General features: G+C 53.0%; 1 protein-coding gene across 1 annotated transcript in view; it reads right to left on the minus strand.

Moving 5' to 3' along the window:
• The window catches only part of ACER1 (alkaline ceramidase 1), a 21,102-nt gene extending 13,231 nt beyond the window's left edge, over nucleotides 1-7,871 (minus strand). The window contains exon 1 of the mRNA XM_004619482.1: nucleotides 7,779-7,871. Coding sequence (XP_004619539.1) covers nucleotides 7,779-7,871 — 93 coding nt within the window. The remainder of the gene's footprint in view (nucleotides 1-7,778) is intronic.
• Nucleotides 7,872-20,963: the final 13,092 nt, after the last annotated feature.

The following is a 20,963-nucleotide window of genomic DNA, read 5'->3' on the forward strand; positions in this document are numbered from 1 at the left end:
GAGGGAGGGAGGGAGGGAGGAGGCAGATAAGGGGCTGGAGCCAGCAGTAACCCCTGAGCACAGACAAGATCCAGCTCGGAGCTGCCCCATGTGTGTCTGCAGGCCATGATGTCTTTTGGACGTGCCTGAGTTTTGACCACTGCTGGTCACTGGCCTCCCCCCAGAACCTAGAGCTGGGCAGGCATCAGTCCACGCTGCTGGAACCCAAAGGGCAGCCGTGCCCTCCAGGGTAGCTGGAGTCCAACCCCAGCCCAGGACAGGGGTGGGAGAAGCCGAGCTGCGCAGCTCCTGGGACCCCCGCCCCTCGGGATTTTTGGTCTGATTTCGGGGCCACACGTGGGGGTGCTTGGGGCTCTACCTGCCCGGAGCTGAGAGGCAGCTCTCCTGCAGGGCTCAGGGGACCACGTGTTGGTGGAGATTCACCCCAGCCTTCCAGGTTTTGCCCTTTGAATGCTCTCTCCCTCGCTCTTTCCCTCTCTCTCTCTCTCCCCCTCTCCCCCTCTCTCCCTCTCTCTCCCTCTCCCTCTGTCTCTCCCTCTGTCTCTCCCTCTCTCTCCCTCTCACTCTCCCTCTGTCTCTCCCTCTCTCTCCCTCTCACTCTCCCTCTGTCTCTCCCTCTCTCTCCCTCTGTCTCTCCCTCTCTCTCCCTCTCTCTCTCCCTCTCCCTCTCTCTCCCTCTCCTCTCTCTGTCTCCCTCTCCTTTCTCTCCCTCTCTCTCCCCCTCTCCCTCTCTCTCCCTCTCTCTCCCCCTCTCCCTCTCTCTCCCTCTCCCTCTCTTCTTCTCTGGCTCCGTAACCCAGTGCTTTTTTGAAGGGAGAAGGGCCACACCTGATGGTACTCCTGGCTCTGTGCTCAGGAAGTTCAGAAATCACTTAGAGGACACTATGGGATGCCGGGGATTGAACCCAGGTCAGCTGAGTGCAAGGCTAGCGCCCTCCCTGCTGTGCTATCACTCTGACTCCAGTTCCCCACTATTGGGCATCAGACCCTGTGATGCTCAGGGGTTCCTCCTGCCTCTGCACTTAGAAATTACTCCTGGCATGTTCAGGGGACCCTATGGGATGCCAGGGTTCGAACCCATGTTGGCCACATGCAAGGCAAATGCCCTCCCCGCTGTACTATTGCTTTGACCCTCCCCACTATTTATTGTGTCTCCCGGCACCCCATGGGAGAGACGGGAAGGGGGAGCTTCTGAAGATTTGAGAGGACCCCAGAGAGAAAATTGTGTGCTGGGGGGTTGGAGTGATAGCACAGCAGGTAGGGCTTTTGCCTTGCACGCGACCAACCTGGGTTCAAACCCCAGCATCCCATATGCCCCCCCCCGCCCCCAGGTGTAATTCCTGAGTGCAGAGCCAGGAGTAACCCCTGTGCATCACCAGGCGTGACCCAAAAAAAAGCACAAAAAAAATCGCACACTGCCACCTTCCCCCTCCCGCCTTTGGAGCCTGAGCTGGGGGACCCTGAACCCTCACCGGTGCGCACCTCTATAAAGCCTACTCACAGCCAGGCTGACTCTCCATATCCTGATTCTGGGAGTCAAGGCTCATTCCCCCCCCAGAGTTCCAGCTCCTTGCATGCCCAGCCGGGAGAAAGCCGGCATGTTAAGAGAACAGACTTCAGGAGAAGCGTCTCCATCTCAAAACAGCTTAGAACGACATCGATATGAACCACTGATTGGGTCGGAGAGATGTGACAGCGTGGAGGATGCTGGTCTCACAGGCGGGCAACCTGGGTTTGCCCCCGGACACCCTCTAGGGTCCCCTGAGCCTTCCAGGTGTGATTCTTGAGCACAGAAATGGAATAATTCCTGAGCACAGCTGGGTGGGGTCCCCCCCGCCAAAACAAAAATAATGATCATAAAAGAGCTTCACGGGGTTCCAGATAGATGATTCACCAGATCCTTCAGGGTAGATAGCAAAAGAGTCTGTTCGCTTCTCTGGAAAGTGGCTGGTCCCTGTTCAATCCCCGGTACCATGTGTGGATCCTGGAGCCCCACCAGAAGTGACCCCTGAGTGCAGAGCTGGGAGGGGCCCAATTCTCCTCCCCACCAAAAGGGGAAAAAAAGCAGCATTATTCAACCTTTTTCACACCAGCAGAGTGTCCACAGACAAAAGTTCAAACCAAGGCAGTAGGGGCTGGAGTGATAGCGCAGCGGGTAGGGCGTTTGCCTTGCACGCGGCTAACACAGGTTCGATTCCCAGTATCCCATATGGTCCCCTGAGCACCGCCAGGGGTGATTCCTGAGTGCAAAGCCAGGAGTAACCCCTGTGCATTGCCAGGTGTGACCCCAAAAAAGCAAAAAAAAAATCCAAACAAAAAACAGAAAACAAACCAAGGCAGCAAGAGGCTGGAGCAATAGCACAGTGAGGAAGGCGCTGGCCTTCCTTGTGACCAATCTGGGTTCAATCCCTGGCACCCCACAGGGTCCCTTGAGCCCTGCCTGGAGAGATACCTGAGTACAGAGGTAGGAGTAAGCCCTGAGCACTGTTGGATATGCCCCCCCCAAATAAAAACAAACCCAAACAAGATTGTAGACCCCAGGGGTTCTCAATCTTTCTATACTTTCCAACAGGTGTTTAAAAGCCTCCGGAGCAATAGCACAGCGGGTAGGGCATTTGCCTTGCACATGGCAAACGCATTCCCGGCATCCCATAGGGTCCTCCAAGCACTGCCAGGAGTAATTCCTGAGTGCAGAGCCTGGAGTAAACCCTGAGCATCGCTGGGTGTGACCCAAAAAGAAAAAAAAAGGCAAGGCTTTTTTTTTTTTTTGCATGTAGAGGCTCTGGGGTCCATCCCTGGCACCATCTGCTCGCCCAAGTGACCCTCAAGCAAGCCAGGAGTAACACCCCTCCCCATTCCCAGCACCTCCAGGTGTCACTGTCACTGTCACTGTCATCCCGTTGCTCATTGATTTGTTCGAGCGGGCACCAGTAACATCTCTCATTGTGAGACTTATTGATACTGTGTGGGCTAGGACAAAAATCAATTCAATAGTTTCCCAGTATTTCACAGAAATCTAATGTGCTGGCACACATGGGTGGGAATGCTCTGGCCCACATTTTTCTCCCCGAAGCCGGAGCCATAGCACCACAGCAGGGAGGGCACTTGCCTTGCACGCAGCTGACCCAGGTTCGATCCCCGACAACCCCTGACATCCCCCAAGCAGCACCAGGAGTAATCCCTGAGTGCAGAGACAGGAATGAAACCTGATTACTGCTGGGTGTGGCCCCAAAACAACAAAAGCAACACACAGAGACAGAAACAGACAGAGGGACTTTTTCTCCTCGACCCATTTCTTTTATTACAATGACAAATGACTCAGAGTTGCCTCCGTGTCTCCTATTCTCTATGGGGAGATATGATTTGGTCGAAGGTGCTCCAGGTGGGGCTGGGAGGGATAGCACAGAGGGGAGGGTGCTGGCCTTTCACTCGACCGACTTGGGTTCGATCCCCAGCATCCCAGAGGGTCCCCTGAGACCCACCAGGAGTGATTCCTGAGCACAGAGCTGAGGGTAACTCCTGAACATCACCGGGTATAGCCCCTAAACCAAAAGAATTTTAATTTAAAAAATTCCTAGTGGGGTTGGAGCGATAGCACAGCGGGGAGGGCATTTGCCTTGCACGTGACCGACCCGGGTTTGATTCCCAGCATCCCATAGGGTCCCCTAAGCACCGCCAGGAGTAATTCCTGAGTACAGAGCCAGGAGTAACCCCTGTGCATCTCCAGGTGTGACCCAAAAAAAGAAAAAAAATTCCTAGAGGGGCTGGAGCAATAGCAAAGCGGGTAGGGCATTTGCCTTGCACGTGGCTGACCCGGGTTCGATTCCCAGCATCCCATATGGTCCCCTAAGCACCGCCAGGAGTGATTCCTGAGTGCAGAGCCAGGAGTAACCCCTGTGCAGAGCCAGGTGTGACCCAAAAAGCAAAAAAAAAAAAAATTCCTAGAGGTGAAAGTTCCAAAGGGGACAGGAGTAACCGGAAGACATCTGTGTCTTCACTGCTTGTCAGGTCGATTTTGTTATTGTTGCTGTTGGGGCCACACCCAGCATTGCTCAGGGGTGACTCCTGGCTCTGGAGCTCAGGGATCACTCCTGGTGGTGCTCGGGGGACCCTCTGGGATGCCGGGGATCGAACCCGGGTGGACCGCGTGCAAGGCCAGCGCCTTACCCACTGTGCTATCTCTCAGGCCCCAGATTTTTTAAATTAATTCACTTATTTTGCAGGGGCTGGAGTGATAGCACAGTGGGTAGAGCATTTGCCTTGCACGCGGCCGACCCGGGTTCGATTTCTCCATCCCTCTCGGAGAGCCTGGCAAGCTACCGAGAGTATCCTGCCCGCGTGACAGCACTGGTAAGTTACCCATGGCGTATTCGATAGGCCAAAAAACAGTAACAAGTCTCACAATGGAGACGTTACTGGTGCTCGCTAGAGCAAATCGATGAACAATGGAAGGACAGTGCTACAGTGCTATTTTTGCAGGGCGGAGAAGGTTGAGACCCCACCCAGCCAGGTGGTCAGAGGCGCTTCCTGGCTCTGTGCTCAGGAGCACCCCCTGACCGTGATTGAGGCACAGTTCGGTGCTGGGGATTGGATGCCCCCCCAGGCACTCCGAGGCAAGTGAGTGCTTTAGCCCCCCGCCCATCTTTCCGGCCACAAGCCGGCAGGTGACCTGCACAGTTTCAGAGTGTGCTCACATTCGCTCCAAACTTCTACATGAGTGCTCCCAGCGAGCCCCGGGGCGGCCCCCTGTCACTGCCATTCGCATCTCCAAGTAGGTTGCAGAGACTTTAGGTTCCTTTCACTGTGGGGTAGAAGGATGGTGGTGGTAGTGGTAGTAGGGGGGTTACAGCCAGAGGTGCTCAGGGGTCACTCCTGGTGGGACTCGGGGACTCTGTGGGGTGCCAGGAATCGAACCCAGGATGGTTGTATGCAAGACAAGTGGCTTAACCCCGTCATCTGGACCTCTCTGCTCCTGCACTGTAGACTCTTACCAGAGCACTCAACCAAGCATTCCACAAGCCCAACACCCTCTTCTGAGGACATAAAGAGATCGGCACTAGAACCCCTAGGACCCCTTATTTCATTTTTACAGGTAGGGTTTTCTGGATTTGGTTTGGTTTGGTTTGGGGGGTCGCACCGGTGTTGCTCAGGGCTGACTCCTGGCTCTGTGCTCAGGGATCACTCATGGTGGGCTCAGGGGTGCTGGGGATCAAACTACCTCTCCAGCCCCATTCAAGTGTGACTTTTGAGGGTCAGGCAAGTTCACATCCCTGGGGAGGAGGAGTAAAACTTGGGGTGACACCCCCAGCGAGCCCCGGAGACTCTGACTCCAGCCTGCCAGCTTTGGGAAGTGGTGAGTGTGTCAAGGCTGTGTCAGGTGTCAGGGAAGTGGTGAGTGTGTCAGAGTGTGTCAGGTGAGTGTGTCAGAGAGATAGAACAGAGCAACGAAACTGCCTTGCATGTGGCTGACCCAGGTTCCATCCCCAGCACCTCCGGGGGTTCCCCCGAGCCATGCCAGGAGTGGTTCCTGAGCACAGAGCCAAGAGCCACCCCTTATCAGCGCCCTGCCATGGCCCCCAAACACCATCCCCCAAAAGAAGGGCAAAGCCAAACAGTACATCAGTGATATAGAGGAGAGCTAGAGCTTTACATACAAGCCACGGAGCCTTGGCACTGACAGATGCAAACCACAGCCGGCAAATTTTTAAATGCGTCTGTCCATGCTGGAGCGATAGCACAGTGGGGAGAGCGTTTGCCTTGCATGAGGACGACCCGCGTTTGAGCCCGCCAGGAGTGATCCCTGAGCTCATAGCCAGGAGTCAGTCCTGAGGACTGCCAGGTGTGGCCCCAACCCAATCCCCCCTCCAATCTTCCTGTCAAGGGGACAGGTGGGGGGGGCGAAGGGAACGTGGGGACACTGGTGGAGGAAAATTAACATGGGTGGCGAAACAGGTTCTAGACTGCAGTCTAACTGAAACTCAATTTGAATATCTTTGTTATTCACAATGTCTCAAGAAGAATTAAATTTTTTTCTTTTTTGGGGCCACACCTGGCAATGCACAGGCATTACTTCTGGCTCTGCACTCAGGAATTACCCCTGGAAGTGCTCAGGGGACCCTATGGGATGCTGGGAATTGAACCCAGGTCAGCCATGTGCAAGGCAAACGCCCTACCTGCTGTGCTAATGCTCCAGCCCCCAAGAATTAAATTTTTTAAAGGGGGTAACTGGGTCAGAAAAACCAGTGTTTAAGGTTGAAGTCACCTCCCAATTTTGTCTCCTCCTCCTCCTCCCACACACCCCAAATACTCGTTCCAGAACTGCCAAGTTCAAGTCCTGGTTCCGTGTGCCAGGGTGACCCCACTTTCCACCTCCAATATGAACCCCTGTTTGGAGCCAGAGAGAGGGTCCAGGGGGGAGCGCGTTTGCCTTGCACGTGGTCAACCCAGGTTCAAACCCCACATCCCACAGGGTCCCCTGAGCACGGCCAGGAGTGATTCCTGAGTGCAGAGCCAGGAGTCAGCCCTGAGCAGCGCCTGGTGTGTCTCAAAAACCTTTAAAAAAATAAATAGATAGGGGCTGGAGCGATAGCACAGCAGGTAGGGCATTTGCCTTGCACGCGGCCAACCCGGGTTCAAATCCCAGCATCCCATATGGTCCCCTGAGCACCGCCAGGAGTAATTCCTGAGTGCAGAGCCAGGACTAATCCCTGTGCATAGCCAGGTGTGACCCAAAAAGCAAATAAATAAATAAATAAATAGATTGTAGCCCGCTTAGCCCACCCTGAAAAAGAAATGTGCGCAACCCCTTCGCCATCCCCACCATGCTGCACTGCTTGAGGATGCGATGATGACCTTTGTCATACAAACTGCCACGTCCAGTCAGTGCCCGGTACGCAGCGTGACTTCCGAGCAGGGCACTGCCCGCGTGACACAGCCAGGCTGACCGAGCAGAACTCACCCTGGACGCCGGGCCCCGAGCTGAACGTGACTTGCTCAGAATGCAGTTTGCTCACGGGCTGATGCACTCAGCAGCCTGGGGTTCCTCCCCCACCCGAGCGACGCCCACCACCGCCACCGCCACCGCCACCGCTGCCACCACCCTGGCCCCGACCTCTCACAGCTCACAGCGGCAGCTTCCTGGCCCCAGCCACAGTGGCCAGAGCCACTTACACCTCCATGATGGGTTTTTGCTTTCACCCACCACCGGGGCACCGCTGAGATCAAGGACCACCCACCTGCCCTGGGATCAGCATCAAAAAAAAAAAAAAAGATCCCCTAGGATATGGGGTTCATCTTAACTAAAACCCAGACTGTCCCCAGCCACAGGGGTGAATTGGGCTGGGGTTGGAGAGTCTAACTGGTGGGGGAAGAGGAGAATGGTGTCACCTCCTCCAGGAAGCCCTCTCTGATCTGCTGCTCCCTTCCCACACCAGCTCAAAACCCTCCCCTGAATGCTCCCATCCGTGAGTACCCCGAAGTATCAATGTGTGGAATTCACCTCTGTGGCTGTCCCCCCTGCCCACCTCTGTGATGAGTCTGTGGGGGAGACGCAGACCACCTTAACATTCTTTCTAGAACGTGCCTCCCCAGGAGAAGAGGCGCGAATGAATGAAAGTGGCTCGATGAGTAAGGGAAAACTCAGAGAGGCAAACTGCTCGGGCGAGATTCCCCAGCATCAACGACGTGAGCGACCAGAACCCACCCCTTACCCCCACCCCAGACCTGCCGCGCCCCCCACATCCTCCCCCCAGCTCCCCCACCCCCGCCCCCCCTCCTACCGTGTTGTAGAACTCAGCCACCAGCTCCGAGTGCTGGAAGTTGCTCTCACACCAGTCCACCTCGGAGCTTTGGTAGGCGAAGATGCTGGGCATCCTGCTGGCGCGCCTGTCTCCTGCGGGCTTCGGCTGCCACCCGGGTGTGAGGGCAGAGCTGGAAGGGCCGGGCCGGGCCGTGCCGAGGCGGGGAGGAGAGCACAGCCCCGTGCCCCGCAGCAGGCCGGGAGGAAAAACCTGCTGGACTGCTCCCTGCTTTACACCAGGACGGGCTGGCTGCGAGGTGCCAGCCGCCCTGGGCATCGGCAGAGGGGCTGGCAGAGGGCAGCGGCAGGGTGGACGGCCAGTAGAGACGGCCCCCGAGGGGGCTGGAGCCAGAGCACAGCGGGGAGGGCGTTTGCCTCGCACGTGGCCGACCCGGGTTCGATTCCTGGCATCGCTGAGCGCTGTCAGGAGTGATCCCTGAGCTCAGTGCCTGGGGTCAGCTCTGAGCACTGCCAGGTGTGGCCCCCGAATTAAAACAAACAAACAAGAAAGAGAGCCCGGGAGTAGGGAGAGGCGCGGTAGGAGGGCGGAAGGGGTGCTGTTTCCCTCCTAGCACTTTAAAATCCAAACTTGGTGGGGGCAGAGCAATAGCGGGGAGGGCCCTTGCTTTGCACACACCTGACCTAGGTTCGATTTGTGGCACCCCGTAGGGTCCCCTGAGCACTGCCAGGAGTCATTCCTGAGTGCAGAGGCAGGAGTCAGCCCTGATCATCAGTGGGTGTGACCCCAAACCCAAAAACATGTTTTAATTTTTTTTTTTGCTTTTTGGGCCACACCCGGCGATGCACAGGGGTTACTCCTGGCTCTGCACTCAGGAATTACTCCTGGCAGTGCTCAGGGGGACCCTATGGGATGCGGGGAGTCGAACCTGGGTCGCCCGCATGCAAGGCAAACGCCCTACCCACTGTGCTATCGCTCCAGCCAAAAAAATCGTTTTTTTTGGGGGGGGGGTTGGGATTTGGAGCCATAGTATAGTGGGGAGGGTGTTTGCCTTACATGTAGCCAATCCAGGCCTATCCCCGGCATCCCATAGGGTCCCCTGAGCATTGCCAGGTGTGACCCCTCCCCAAACAATTAAAAATAAATAAAAGGAAACCTAGATTCAGGGGGCAGAGCAGAGAGATGATCAGAGGTCTGGAGCCTGTGTTTAGCATGTGGGGTTTCTGGGCTCGAGCCAGGCCACTGCATGGGCCCCTGAGAAGCCAGGAGGAGCCTTCCAGCATTGCGTGGTGTGGCCTAAAAATATAAATTGGGAAGTCATAGATGGAAAGGCTTGCTCCTTGTTGTTCATGGGGAAACAGGTGAATACACACACACACACAAACACACACACACAAACACACACACACACACACAAACAGAGTCTCCTGCCCCGTGATCATGACAAGCTGCAAGAAAAGATAGAGTGGGGGGGGGGGGGGCTGGAGCGATAGCACAGCGGGGAGGCCGTTTGCCTTGCATGCAGTCGACCTGGATTGATTCCCAGCATCCCATATAGTCCCCCGATCACCGTCAGGACTAATTCCTGAGTACATGAGCCAGGAGTAACCCCTATGCATCGCCAGGTGTGACCCAAAAAGCAAAATAATAAAGAAAGAAAAGAGAAGAGAGAGTGGGTGCAGTTTGCAGGCTTGTGTTTTGTTTTCTTTTGTTTCAGGGGTGTTCCATTCCCGCTGTGCTCAGGGCTGACTCCTGGCTCTGTTCTCAGGGATTCCTACTGGTGGTGCTCGGGGGACCCTATGGGATGCCACAAATGGTACCTGAGTCAGCCGAGTGCCAGGCAAGTGCCCTCCCCACCATGCTCTGGATCTAGCCCCAGTGCAGACACTTGATCACTGGTTTCACTAGCTCAGCCATGCCAAAGTCTGTGGCCACTGTCTCCTGATTCAGGGGTCACCCCTGTATGCCAATCCCCACCTCGAGGCTCAGCAGCCTGGAACGTGGCAAACTCAGGTTTGATCCCCAGAATCCCATAAAGTTCCCCAAACTCCTGGTGGAGTAATTTCTGAATTCAGAGTCAGGAGTAACTCCTGAGCATTGTCAGGTGTTCCCCCCAGAAAAAGAGTGGGGCTTAGAGGAGTGCCCCTGAAGTTCTCAGCTCAATAACTTTGCTCAGAGCTTTTTCCTGATGGTTCTGGGTAGTTGGGAGGAATCAACTCCAAGGCAATCAAGATGTCCTAGGTTTAGGGGCTAGAACGATAGCACAGCGGGTAGGGAGTTTGCCTTGCACGCAGCTGCCCCAGGTTCGATTCCCAGCATCCCACATAGTCCCCTGAGCACCACCAGGAGTTATTCCTGAGTGCAGAGCCAGGGATTAACCCCTGTGCATCACCAGGTGTGACCCAAAAAGCAAAAAAAAATTCCTAGGTTTAGGGGGGGACACTGACTCAGGGACCACCTGCAAAGCCCCAAAAGGGTGAACCTACTGACTTCCAGTTCTGCTGCTCCACTTTGACATTCTTCATTTATTTATTTATTTATTTATTTATTTATTTATTTATTTATTTATTTATTTATTTATTTGTTGGTTGGTTTTGGGTCACACCTGGGGATACACAGGGATTGCTCCTGGCTCTACACTCAGGAATTACTCCTGGTGTTGCTCAGGGGACTCTATGGGATGCCGGGAATCAAACCTGGGTTGGCCACATGCAAGGCAAACACGCCATCCACTGTGCTATCGCTGCAGTCCCAACATTTATCTTTTAAAAATGGGTTGTTAAAAGCAACCGCTGTTGGGGAGGATGTGGCGAGAAAGGGACCCTTCTACACTGCTGGTGGGAATGCCGACTGGTTCAGCCCTTCTGGAAAACAATATGGACGATTCTCAAAAAATTAGAAATTGAGCTCCCATTTGACCCAGCAATACCACTGCTGGGAATATATCCCAGAGAGGCAAAAAAGTATAATCGAAATGGCATATGTACATGTATGTTCATCGCAGCACTGTTTACATTAGCCAGAATCTGGAAAAAACCCGAATGCCCTAGAACGGATGACTGGTTGAGGAAACTTTGGTACATCTATACAATGGAATACTATGCAGCTGTTAGAAAAAAGGAGGTCACAAATTTTTTATTTAAGTGGATCGGCATGAAAAGTTTCATGCTAAGTGAAATGAGTCAGAAAGAGAGAGACAGACATAGAAAGATTGCACTCATCTATGACATATAGAATAACAGAGTGGGAGACTAACACCCAAGAATTGTAGAAACAACTACCAGGAGGTTGACTCCATGGCTAGGAGGCTGGCCTCACATTCTGGGGAAAGGGCAACTCAGAGAAGGGATCACCAACTATAATGTAGTCGAAGGCCATGTGGGAGAAGGGAGTTGCGGGCTGAATGAGGGCTTGAGACTGAGCACAGTGGCCACTCAACACCTTTATTGCAAACCACAACAGCTAATTAGAGGGAGAGAACAGAAGGGAATGCCCTGCCACAGTGGCAGGGCGGGGTGGGGGGAGATGGGATTGGGGAGGATGGGAGGGATGCTGGGTTTACTGGTGGTGGAGTATGGGCACTGGTGAAGGGATGGGTTCCCGAACTTTGTATGGGGGAAGCATAAGCACAGATGTGTATAAATCTGTAACTGTACCCTCATGGTGATTCATTAATTAAAAATAAATAAATTTATTTTAAAAAATGGGTTGTTAGAGTGCTGGAGCGATAGGACAGAAGGTAAAGTTCTGGCCTCTCATATGACTGACTCAAGATTGATCCCTGACCCCACATTCGGTCTCCTGAGCCCCACCCAGAGTTGGCCCTGAGCACAGCCACGTGTTTCCCTTAAAAGAATTCAAGGAAAAAGGGCCGAGTGATAGTACAGTGGGGAGGGCATTTGCCTCGCATGCAGCCAACCCAGGTTCAATCCCCAGCATCCTATAGGGTCCCCTGAGCACTGCCAGGAGTAATTCCTGAGTGCAGAGCCAGGAGTCACTCCTGAACATCGCTGGGTGTGACCCCGAAAAATATTTAAAAAAAAGAAAAAAGGAGCTCTCATTTACTGTTGGTGGGAATGTTATCTGCTTCAGCCTCTATGGAAAAGTGTGGAGATCTCCTCCAAAAATGTAGGAGCAGGATGGGGTGGCAGGGGGGAAGGTGGGGACAACGGTGGTAGGGAATGTGCACTGGTGAGGGGATGGGTGTTGGGACATTATATGACTGAAACCCAATCACAAACAATATTGGTATCTCACAATGTATCAATAATTTTTTTTTTGCTTTTTGGATCACATCTAGCGATGCTTAGTGGTGACTCCCGACTCTGCACTCAGGAATTACTCCTGGCGGTGCTCAGGGGAACATATGGGATGCTGGGAATTGAACCCGGTTGGCCACATGCAAGGCAAACGCCCTACCTGCTGTGCTATCACTCCAATCCCTCAATAACATTTTTAAATAAATAAATAAAAATGTAGATGGGGGGCTGGAGCAATAGCACAGCGGGTAGGGCGTTTGCCTTGCACGCAGCCAACCCCAGCATCCCATATGTTCCCCTGAGCACTGCCAGGGGTAATTCCTGAGTGCAGAGTCGGGAGTCACCACTAAGCATCGCCAGGTGTGACCCATAAAGTTAAAAAAAATGTAAATGGGGGTAAATGTAAGAACAGAGCAGTAGGAGGAATAATAGAGAAGGGAGGCCACTTGCCATGCATACAATGGGTTCAAGATTGATCCCTGGCATGGCATAGGGTCCCTGAGCAATGCCAGGAGTTGCTCCCTGAGCACCGCTGGGTGCGACCCAAAAGCAACAACAACAAAGAAGTAAGAACAGAGTTTCTGCCTGACCCTGTGACCACATGATCCTTACGCTCATCTACCCACAAAATACAGAAGGATCCTTGGGAGGAGATGTTTGAGCCTCCGCACCCAGCGGAACAATAGCTTGGTCTGGAGTCATTCCAGCTGTCTGACAGCTGGTCCGTGGAGAAGGAAATTGGGGCAGACACACACTCTGGGGTACGAGGAAGCTGCAAGGAAGGCGAAGTGTCAGAGCAGGAGCCATAGGACAGTGGGGAGGGCACTGGCCTTGCATGCAGTCGACCCTGGTTCGATCCCCCGGCACCCTCTATGGTTTCAAAAAGAAAGAAAGAAAGAAAGAAAGAAAGAAAGAAAGAAAGAAAGAAAGAAAGAAAGAAAGAAAGAAAGAAAGAAAGAAAGAAAGAAAGAAAGAAAGAAAGAAAGAAAGAAAGAAAGAAAGAAAGAAAGAAAGAAAGAAAGAAAGAAAGAAAGAAAGAAAGAAAGAAAGAAAGAAAGAAAGAAAGCACTGCTAGAACTGCTTAGCTCACACTCTGAGCACAGAGCCGGGAATCAGCCCTGAGCACTGCCCTCATCCCCGTTCTGCCACAAAAAGAAAGTGAGTAAAGTCTTGCAGTGTGAAAATTAGCCTGAAGGGGAAGGATGAAGGATGTTTCTCATTCATCTGTGCCCTAGAGAGACACAAGAAAAAGAACATCAATGGTATCTAAGAGTGCCAAGCCCTCAACCAACCTCGGGTTGCAGAACAGAGATGACCCAGCAGAGGGAGGAGGGAGAAAGGAGGAGGAGGACTGGAGAGGACCCTGGGACAGTGGAGGAAGGTGTTGGGGTCATGGGGTGGGAGTGAAGGTGCAGCGACTTTATCTGTAGCACTGTCATCTCGTTGTTCATCAATTTGCTCGAGCGGGTACCAGTAACGTCCCCATTGGAAGACTTGTTATTATTGTTTTTTTGTTGTTGTTGTTGTTATTATTGTTTTTGACATATCAAATATGCCACGGGGAGCTTGCTAGGCTCTGCATGCAGGCAGGATAGTCTCAGTAGCTTGCCGGGCTCTCTGAGAGGGACGGAGGAATCGAACCTGGGTCGGCCATGTGCAAGGCAAACACCCTCCCCGCTGTGCTATCGCTCCAGCCCTATAAGCGTAAATCATAGGGTGCTGAAGAGAGAGGACGGGGTGGGGGCACTTGCTTGCATTTGGGCAAGTTCAATCCTCAATATTCCATATGGTCCCTCCCATATGGTCCCCCAAGCACGGCCAGGAGTTCAGAACCAGGAGTAAGCCCCGAGCATCTCCGGATGTGGCCCCCAAAAACAAACAAACAAAAAATCATAAATTGTAATACTATTACAGCAAAATAGCACAGTGGAGAGGGAAGTTGCCTTGCATGCCATCAACCCGGGTTTGATCCCTCGTATCCCATAAGGTCCCCCAAGCACCGACAGGAGTAATTCCCAAGTGCAGAGAGTCATCAGGTGTGGTTCCCCCAAAACCAAACAAAAACTTGATCAGTGCTTTATAATCATGTGCCGGAGGGGTAGTACAGCAGGGAGGGCACTTGCCTTGCATGTGGCTGACCCAGGTTGAATCCCCAGCACCCCAGATAGTCCCCGAGCACCGCCAGTGGTGATCCCTGAGCACAGACTCAAAAGTCATCTCTGAGCACTGCCGGGTGTGATCCTGGAAGATAGAAAAACAAACCAACCCTGTAAGAGCTTTATAATCCTGGTAGGAGTTATATATTTATAGATTTGTGAAGAAAGTGTGTGCATGCACACACGGACAGAGAGAGAGACAGAGAGACAGAGAGACAAAGACAGACAGAGACAGACAGAGACAGAGAGAGAGAGAGGTAGTTAGCTGTTGAAATTTGTTCAAGGTCTGCAGATCCTATCGATGTAAGTGCCTGGTTTTGCAATTCTCTCATTATATAAGCGTGGAGAACAGGATTAGGGCCCGGGATGCGGAGGGCTCTTGACTCACTCTTGCACATTCAGTGCATCTCTCATTACTCCCCAATAAAGCAAACCTGGTAAGTGGTTGCATTAGCACCTTGTCCTTGTTGCTTCCTTCCCTGCCCCTTCCTGTTACTGCTGGCTATTGTCAGGATGCCCAGGGATTACACAAATGAGCTGGGGGCTCGTTCACTTAACTGGGGTGCTGGTCCATCAGACCTGAGTGCTCACACATCTTATTGAAGGTTTTGGTTTGGGGGGGCCCAACTGGTGGTGCTCAGGGCTGATCCTGATTCTGTGCTCAGGGATCACTCCTGGCAGGGCTCCAGGAACCCTATGGGGGCACCGCAGACCGAACCTGGGTCAACCACATGCAAGGCAAGTGCCCGATCTGCTGTACTATCGCTCCGATCCCATAGGTTGATATATTCCATGAGTGTTAAGCAGGCAGGAAGTTCTCATTCCCCGACATAGACAAAGATGGATAACACTTGTGTCTAGTAAAATAACATGCAAAATAATGCCACTTGCATGAGTTCCTTAGAGTCATCCAAAAGTCACTCAGAAGGGGCTGGAGCAATAGTACAGCGGGGAGGGTGTTTGCCTTGCACGCAGCCGACCCAGGTTCGATTTCCAGCACCCCATATGGTCCTCTGAGCACCACCAATAGTAATTCCTGAGTGCAGAGCCAGGAGTGAGGCCTGTGCATCATCGGATGTAACCCAAAAAGAAAAAACAAACAAACAAAAAACCCCAAAAAACCCCAAAGTCATTCAGAAACCTACAAATTGGAGCAATAGTCCAGCAGGCTGGGCACTGGTCTTCCATGCAGCTAACCCAGGTTCAATCCCCAGCACTGATGGTCCCCTAAGGCCTGCCAGGAGTGATCCCTGAGTGCAGAGCCAGGAGTCAGCCCTGAGCACTGCCATGTGCACCTCCTCCTCCCCCCACCTTCCAAATTAAAATCAGAGATCAATGTAACTTGGGAAATGCCAGAGGCTGGGAGGGGAGAGTTGGGGACTCACTGCCCAAAGGGAACAGATTCCTCCACAGGGCTATGTTTCTTACTAACAATTTTCAGGGCTGGAGCGATAGTATAGCTTGTAGGGCATTTGCCTTGCATATGGTCAACCTGGGTTCGATCCCCACCATCCCATACGGTCCCTTGAGCACCGCCAGGAGTCATTCCTGAGTGCATGAGCCAGGAGTAACCCCTGAGCATCGCCATGTATGACCTAAAAAGCAAAAAAAAAAAAAAAGTACTGGATGAGAAAAGGTATTCTCGAAAGGAGGGATGCTTAGATCACCCTTGACCCAGTGTTTAGAGAGAAGTACAGAGAAGGAAAGAAATCACATGGGGGAGGGAGAAGAGAGTGAGAAGTCACAGGTGAGCAGGAACCAGGGCTTTGTTTATGCCAGTGACATGGGTGAAGGGTAGAGCCACATAACAACACTGAAAGCGTGAGATCTAAACCGCAACCACTGAAACTTTGCCATGTGCCTGTCCAGGTGACAGGCGGGAGTGAAGGAGGGCACTGGGGTGAGAGGGAAGATGGGAATGTGGGTGGAGGGAAGTTGACACTGGTGAAGGGACTGATGTTGACTGTTTGTATGCCTAAAACGCAACTATTAGTAACTTTGTAAATCATAGCTCTTTCATAAAACTTTTAAAATAAAAAAGCAAATTTAAAAAGAACCCCCTAAGGGAGGGCAAATAGAAAAAAACAAATAAAAGAAGAGAGAGAGAGAGAGAGAGAGAGAAAAGGAGGGAGAGAAAGAGAAGGAGGGAGGGAGGGAGAGAGCAAGAGAATTGCACAGCAAGAAATCTTCGTCCTGGGGCTAGAGCGGTAGTACAGTGGGTAGGGCAATTTGCCTTGCACGCAGCCGACCCGGGTTCGATTCCCAGCATCCCATATGTTCCCCTGAGCACCGCCAGGAGTAATTCCTGAGTGCAGAGCCAGGAGTAACCCCTGTGCATCTCCAGGTGTGACCCAAAAAAAAAAACAAAAACAAAAAAAAAGAAGAAGAAGAAGAAAATAAAAGAAAAGAAATCTTCGGCCAGACCTGGTGCTGAGAAGCAGGTTCCAAATACTCCGGTTGGGGCCCGAGCGATAGAACAGCAGGGGGAGGGCGCTAGCCTTGCATGCGGCCGACCCGGGTTCGATCCCTGGCACACCCCACATGAGCCCCACCAGCAGTGATTCCTGAGCGCAGAGCCAGGAGTCAGCCCTGAGCATCTCCAGGTGTGTCCCCAAAACCTAAATAAATAAATAAACCAAAAGTTCCGGTCACCCTTGCCAAGGAAAGATGCCAGCTGCCTCCGGCTGGCACTCTGCCAGGCCCCAGCTGCCTGGGGCTGCCCGGGGCTTAGAGGTCACTGGCCAGCTGTGGAGGTTCTGGCCACAGCCTGAGTTCCTGCTGTCTCCGTAGCCCCGGACCACAGGCCAAGCGGGCCAGTAGCCACCACCCTGGCCACCACCAGCCCCTGCGTCTCCTCCCCTCCCCACTATTGGTCCCAGAAAACCCACAGTCCCGCCTCCAGGCCGGGGCACGCCCCCTGAGCCAGTCCTTCTCTGGCTTTGGGAGGACCCAAGGGTGCGGGGGTGGCGGCCACAGGGTCCCCGCCCTCCTGGGGCCTCCCTTGCAGGCTTAGCAGCAGCCAAGAGGTGCTGACAGGTGTCCCCACCCTGCTGGGGTGTTTGGGAAACCACCGTGCACCCTGCTGACTCCAGTCGGGAGGGGCAGACTGCTGGGGGGTGCCAGGACACAGAGGGCACTGCCTTCTGGGGTGGAGATGCCCTTCTCGGCTCGGCCCTGCTGTGCCCACACCAGGCCTCCGGGCTCAGAACCGAACCCTCGGGCCTGCTGGGGCTATGTCACAGCGGGGAAGGTGCTTGCCTTGTACGTGGCCAACCCCGGGATTCCATCTCCTGCATGCCAGAGGGTCTGAGCACAGCCAGGAGTGATGTCTGAGCACAGAACCAGAGTAACCCCCTGAGCATTGCCTGGTGTGGCCCCAAAATCATAGATAGATAGATAGATGGATAGATAGATAGATAGATAGATAGACAGACAGACAGATAGATTGATTGATAGATAGACAGACAGACAGACAGATAGATAGATAGATAGATATGAATTTTTTTTTTTTTTTGCTTTTTGGGTCACACCTGGTGATGCACAGGGGTTACTCCTGGCTCTGCACTCAGGAATTACCCCTGGCCGTGCTCAGGGGACCATATGGGATGCTGGGATTTGAACCCAGGTCGGCCTCGTGCAAGGCAGACGCCCTACCCGCTGTGCTATCTCTCCAGCCCCCTAGATAGATAGATGGATAGATAGATAGATAGATAGATAGATAGATAGATAGATAGATAGATAGATAGATAGATAGATAAAAGGGCCTTTCTGGCCTCTTTCTGAGCCACACCAGGAGTGAGCCCTGAGCACTGTCAGGCATGACCCAAAATAAATAAAATAAAACGTGTGACCCTGAGCCAGAGCCATAGTACAGCCGGGACAGTGCCTGCTGTGCAGCAGCCCACATCGGTTTCAATCCCTGACATCCCATATGGTCCCCCAAGCACCACCAGGAGTAATTCCTGAGTGCAGAGCCAGGAGCAACCCCTGAGCATCACTGGGTATGACCCCCCCCAAAAAAAAATGTGATCTAAAAAATAAACTAACCATCCGATACGGTCCAGAGGGCTAGAACGGCAGGCCCAGGTCTTGTCTGACACGTGACTGACCCAGGATCATATGGTTTCCGATTCCCTGAGCACAGAGACAGGAGCAAGCCCTGAGCATGACCCGACAGAAATAAGATAAAATGCATCCAACAGTACAGGACAAGGTGCTTCCCTCACAGGGAACAGACCCTAGATTGCTCCCTGACCCATTAGGGTCCCCTAAGCACCGCCCCCTGAGCACAGAGCCAGGAGCAGACCTCGCACCCTGAGCGCTCCCAGGTGTGTCCCCAAAAGAAAGAAAAGGCATCCAAGAGTCAGCTGGAGGGGCTGGGCAGAAATCGAGAGGGGCCGGAGCAATAGCACAGTGGGGAGGGCGTTTGCCTTGCATGCGGCTGACCCGGGTTCGATTCTCAGCATCCCATAGGGTCCCCCAAACACCGTCAGGAGTAATTCCTGAGAGCAGAGCCAGGAGGAACCCCTGAGCCAAAAAGAAAAAAAAAGCTGAAGGGGCCAAATACTGCCTTTGCAAACACAGACCCGGACTGCTCCCCAGCAATGCATAGCCCGCCCCCCCAAAAAAAACCCTTCAGGATCAACACCCAGAACACAGAACCAGGGACAACACCTGTGCACTGGCAACGAATGTATGAAGACATGAACACAGTGAGAAAGCCAGTAGAAGCCAATTTTTTTTTTTTTTTTTTTTTTTTTTTTTTGCTTTTTGGGTCACACCTGGCGATGCACAGGGGTTACTCCTGGCTCTGCACTCAGGAATTACCCCTGGCCGTGCTCAGGGGACCATATGGGATGCTGGGATTTGAACCCGGGTCGGCCGCGTGCAAGGCAAACGCCCTACCCGCTGTGCTATCTCTCCAGCCCCTGTAGAAGCCAATTTTAAACGCGGGATCGAGGCCTGCAGCAGGCTGGCCCGCCATTCTTTTTTGTATGTTTTATTTTATTTTTTCTCTTTTGGGTCACACCCAGTGATGCACAGGGGTTACTGCACTCAGGAATTACTCCTGACGGTGCTCGGGGGGACCCTATGGGATGCTGAGGATCAAACCTGGGTCAGCCGCATGAAAGGCAAACGCCTTACCCGCTGTGCTATCGCTCCAGCCCCTCTGTTTTGTATGTTTTAGGGCTCAGGGATCCCCAGGATTGGGATGTGCTCAGGGATCACTCCTGGCAGGGCTCAGGGGACTCTCTAGGATGCTGAGGGTTGAGCCCCCCCGATTGGCAGCAGGCAGGAGCACACTCTCCCCACTGTGCTATTACTCCGGGCCCCCCCCCCGAACTTTTTTTTTTTTGCTCTTTGGGTCACACCCAGAGATGCACAGGGCTCTGAACTCAGGAATTACTCCTGGCGGTGCTTGGGAGACCCTGTGGGATGCTGGGAATCGAACCCGGGTCGGCTGCATGCAAGGCAAATGCCCTACCCGCTGTGCTATCGCTCTAGCGCCCCCCCCCCCAACTATTTTTATCACTAAGTTTCGTTGGCTTGGGGCCGTGCCTGTTCATTCATGCCTTATCTCTGCTTGTCTTCATGCTCCCATGTTGAAACTGAGTCAATGCAATAAGAACAGGTGTCTCTGCCTACACGCTGGGGATCAAATTCTTGCCCTCACACTTCCTCAACAGGTGCTCTACCCTCAATCCACACCTACCTGGTCCCAAAGCTCTTCTGATAAGGAAGGACCCATCCAGAGTGGATTACACAGTCTCCTTGGGACTTTGAGAGGCAGCCAAGTGGCTAGGGCTTAGGGCTGGAGCGACAGCACAGCGGGTAGGGCATTTGCCTTGCACGTGGCCGACCTGGGTTCGATTCCCAACATCCCATAGGGTCCCCTGAGCAATGCCAGGAGTGATTTCTGAGTGCATAAGCCAGGAGTAACCCTGTGCATCGCCAGGTGTGACCCAAAAAGCAAAACAAAAAACAAAAACAAAAACAAAAAGTGGCTAGGGCTTTTGCCTGGCACTCATCTGAGCCAGCAGCTCCTATGATCCCCTGAGTCTGAGCCTGCCAGGAACGACCCCTGAGCACAAAGCCAGGAGTAAGCCCTGAGCACCGCTGGGTGTTGCCCCAAACAGAAGCAAAGACAAAAAGAATTGCATGGGGCTGGAGCTATAACACAGCGGGTAGGGCATTTGCCTTGCATGCAGCTGACCTGGTTCAATCCCCAGCATCCCATTGGGTCCCCCGAACAATGCTAGGAGTAATCCCTGAGTGCAGAGCCAGGAGTAACTGCTGAGCACCACTGGGTGTGACCCAAAAAGTAATTAAAAAAAAAAGAATTGCATCCTGAGAAATTTTTAGTCCCCCATTTTGTTGTTGTTGTTCTATTTCTGCATAGTTGAGTCAAGAAAAGGGCAGTTGCCAGAACACAAAAACATACATCCACACTGATTTTTTTGGTTTTGTTTTGGGGTCCCACCTGGCAGGGTAAAGGGCTCACTCCTGGCCATACTTAAGAGGACCCAATGGGATGCCAGGTATCAAGCCTGGGGCAGCCACGTGCAAGCCCACTCCACTGACCTCTTACTCTGGTCTTAACTTTATTTATTTGTGGTTTGTTTGGGGGCCACACCCAGTGATGCTCAGGGCTGACTCCCGACTCTGTGCTCAGGGATGACTCCTGATAGGGATTGGGGGACCCTATGGGGTACCAGGGATTGAACCCAGATTGGCCACATGCATGGCAAGTGCCCTCACTGCTGTCCTATTGTTTTGGCCCTGCTTTTGTT

The sequence above is a fragment of the Sorex araneus genome, chromosome 2, assembly GCF_027595985.1.
Source record: "Sorex araneus isolate mSorAra2 chromosome 2, mSorAra2.pri, whole genome shotgun sequence".
Taxonomy (NCBI): Eukaryota; Metazoa; Chordata; class Mammalia; order Eulipotyphla; family Soricidae; genus Sorex; species Sorex araneus.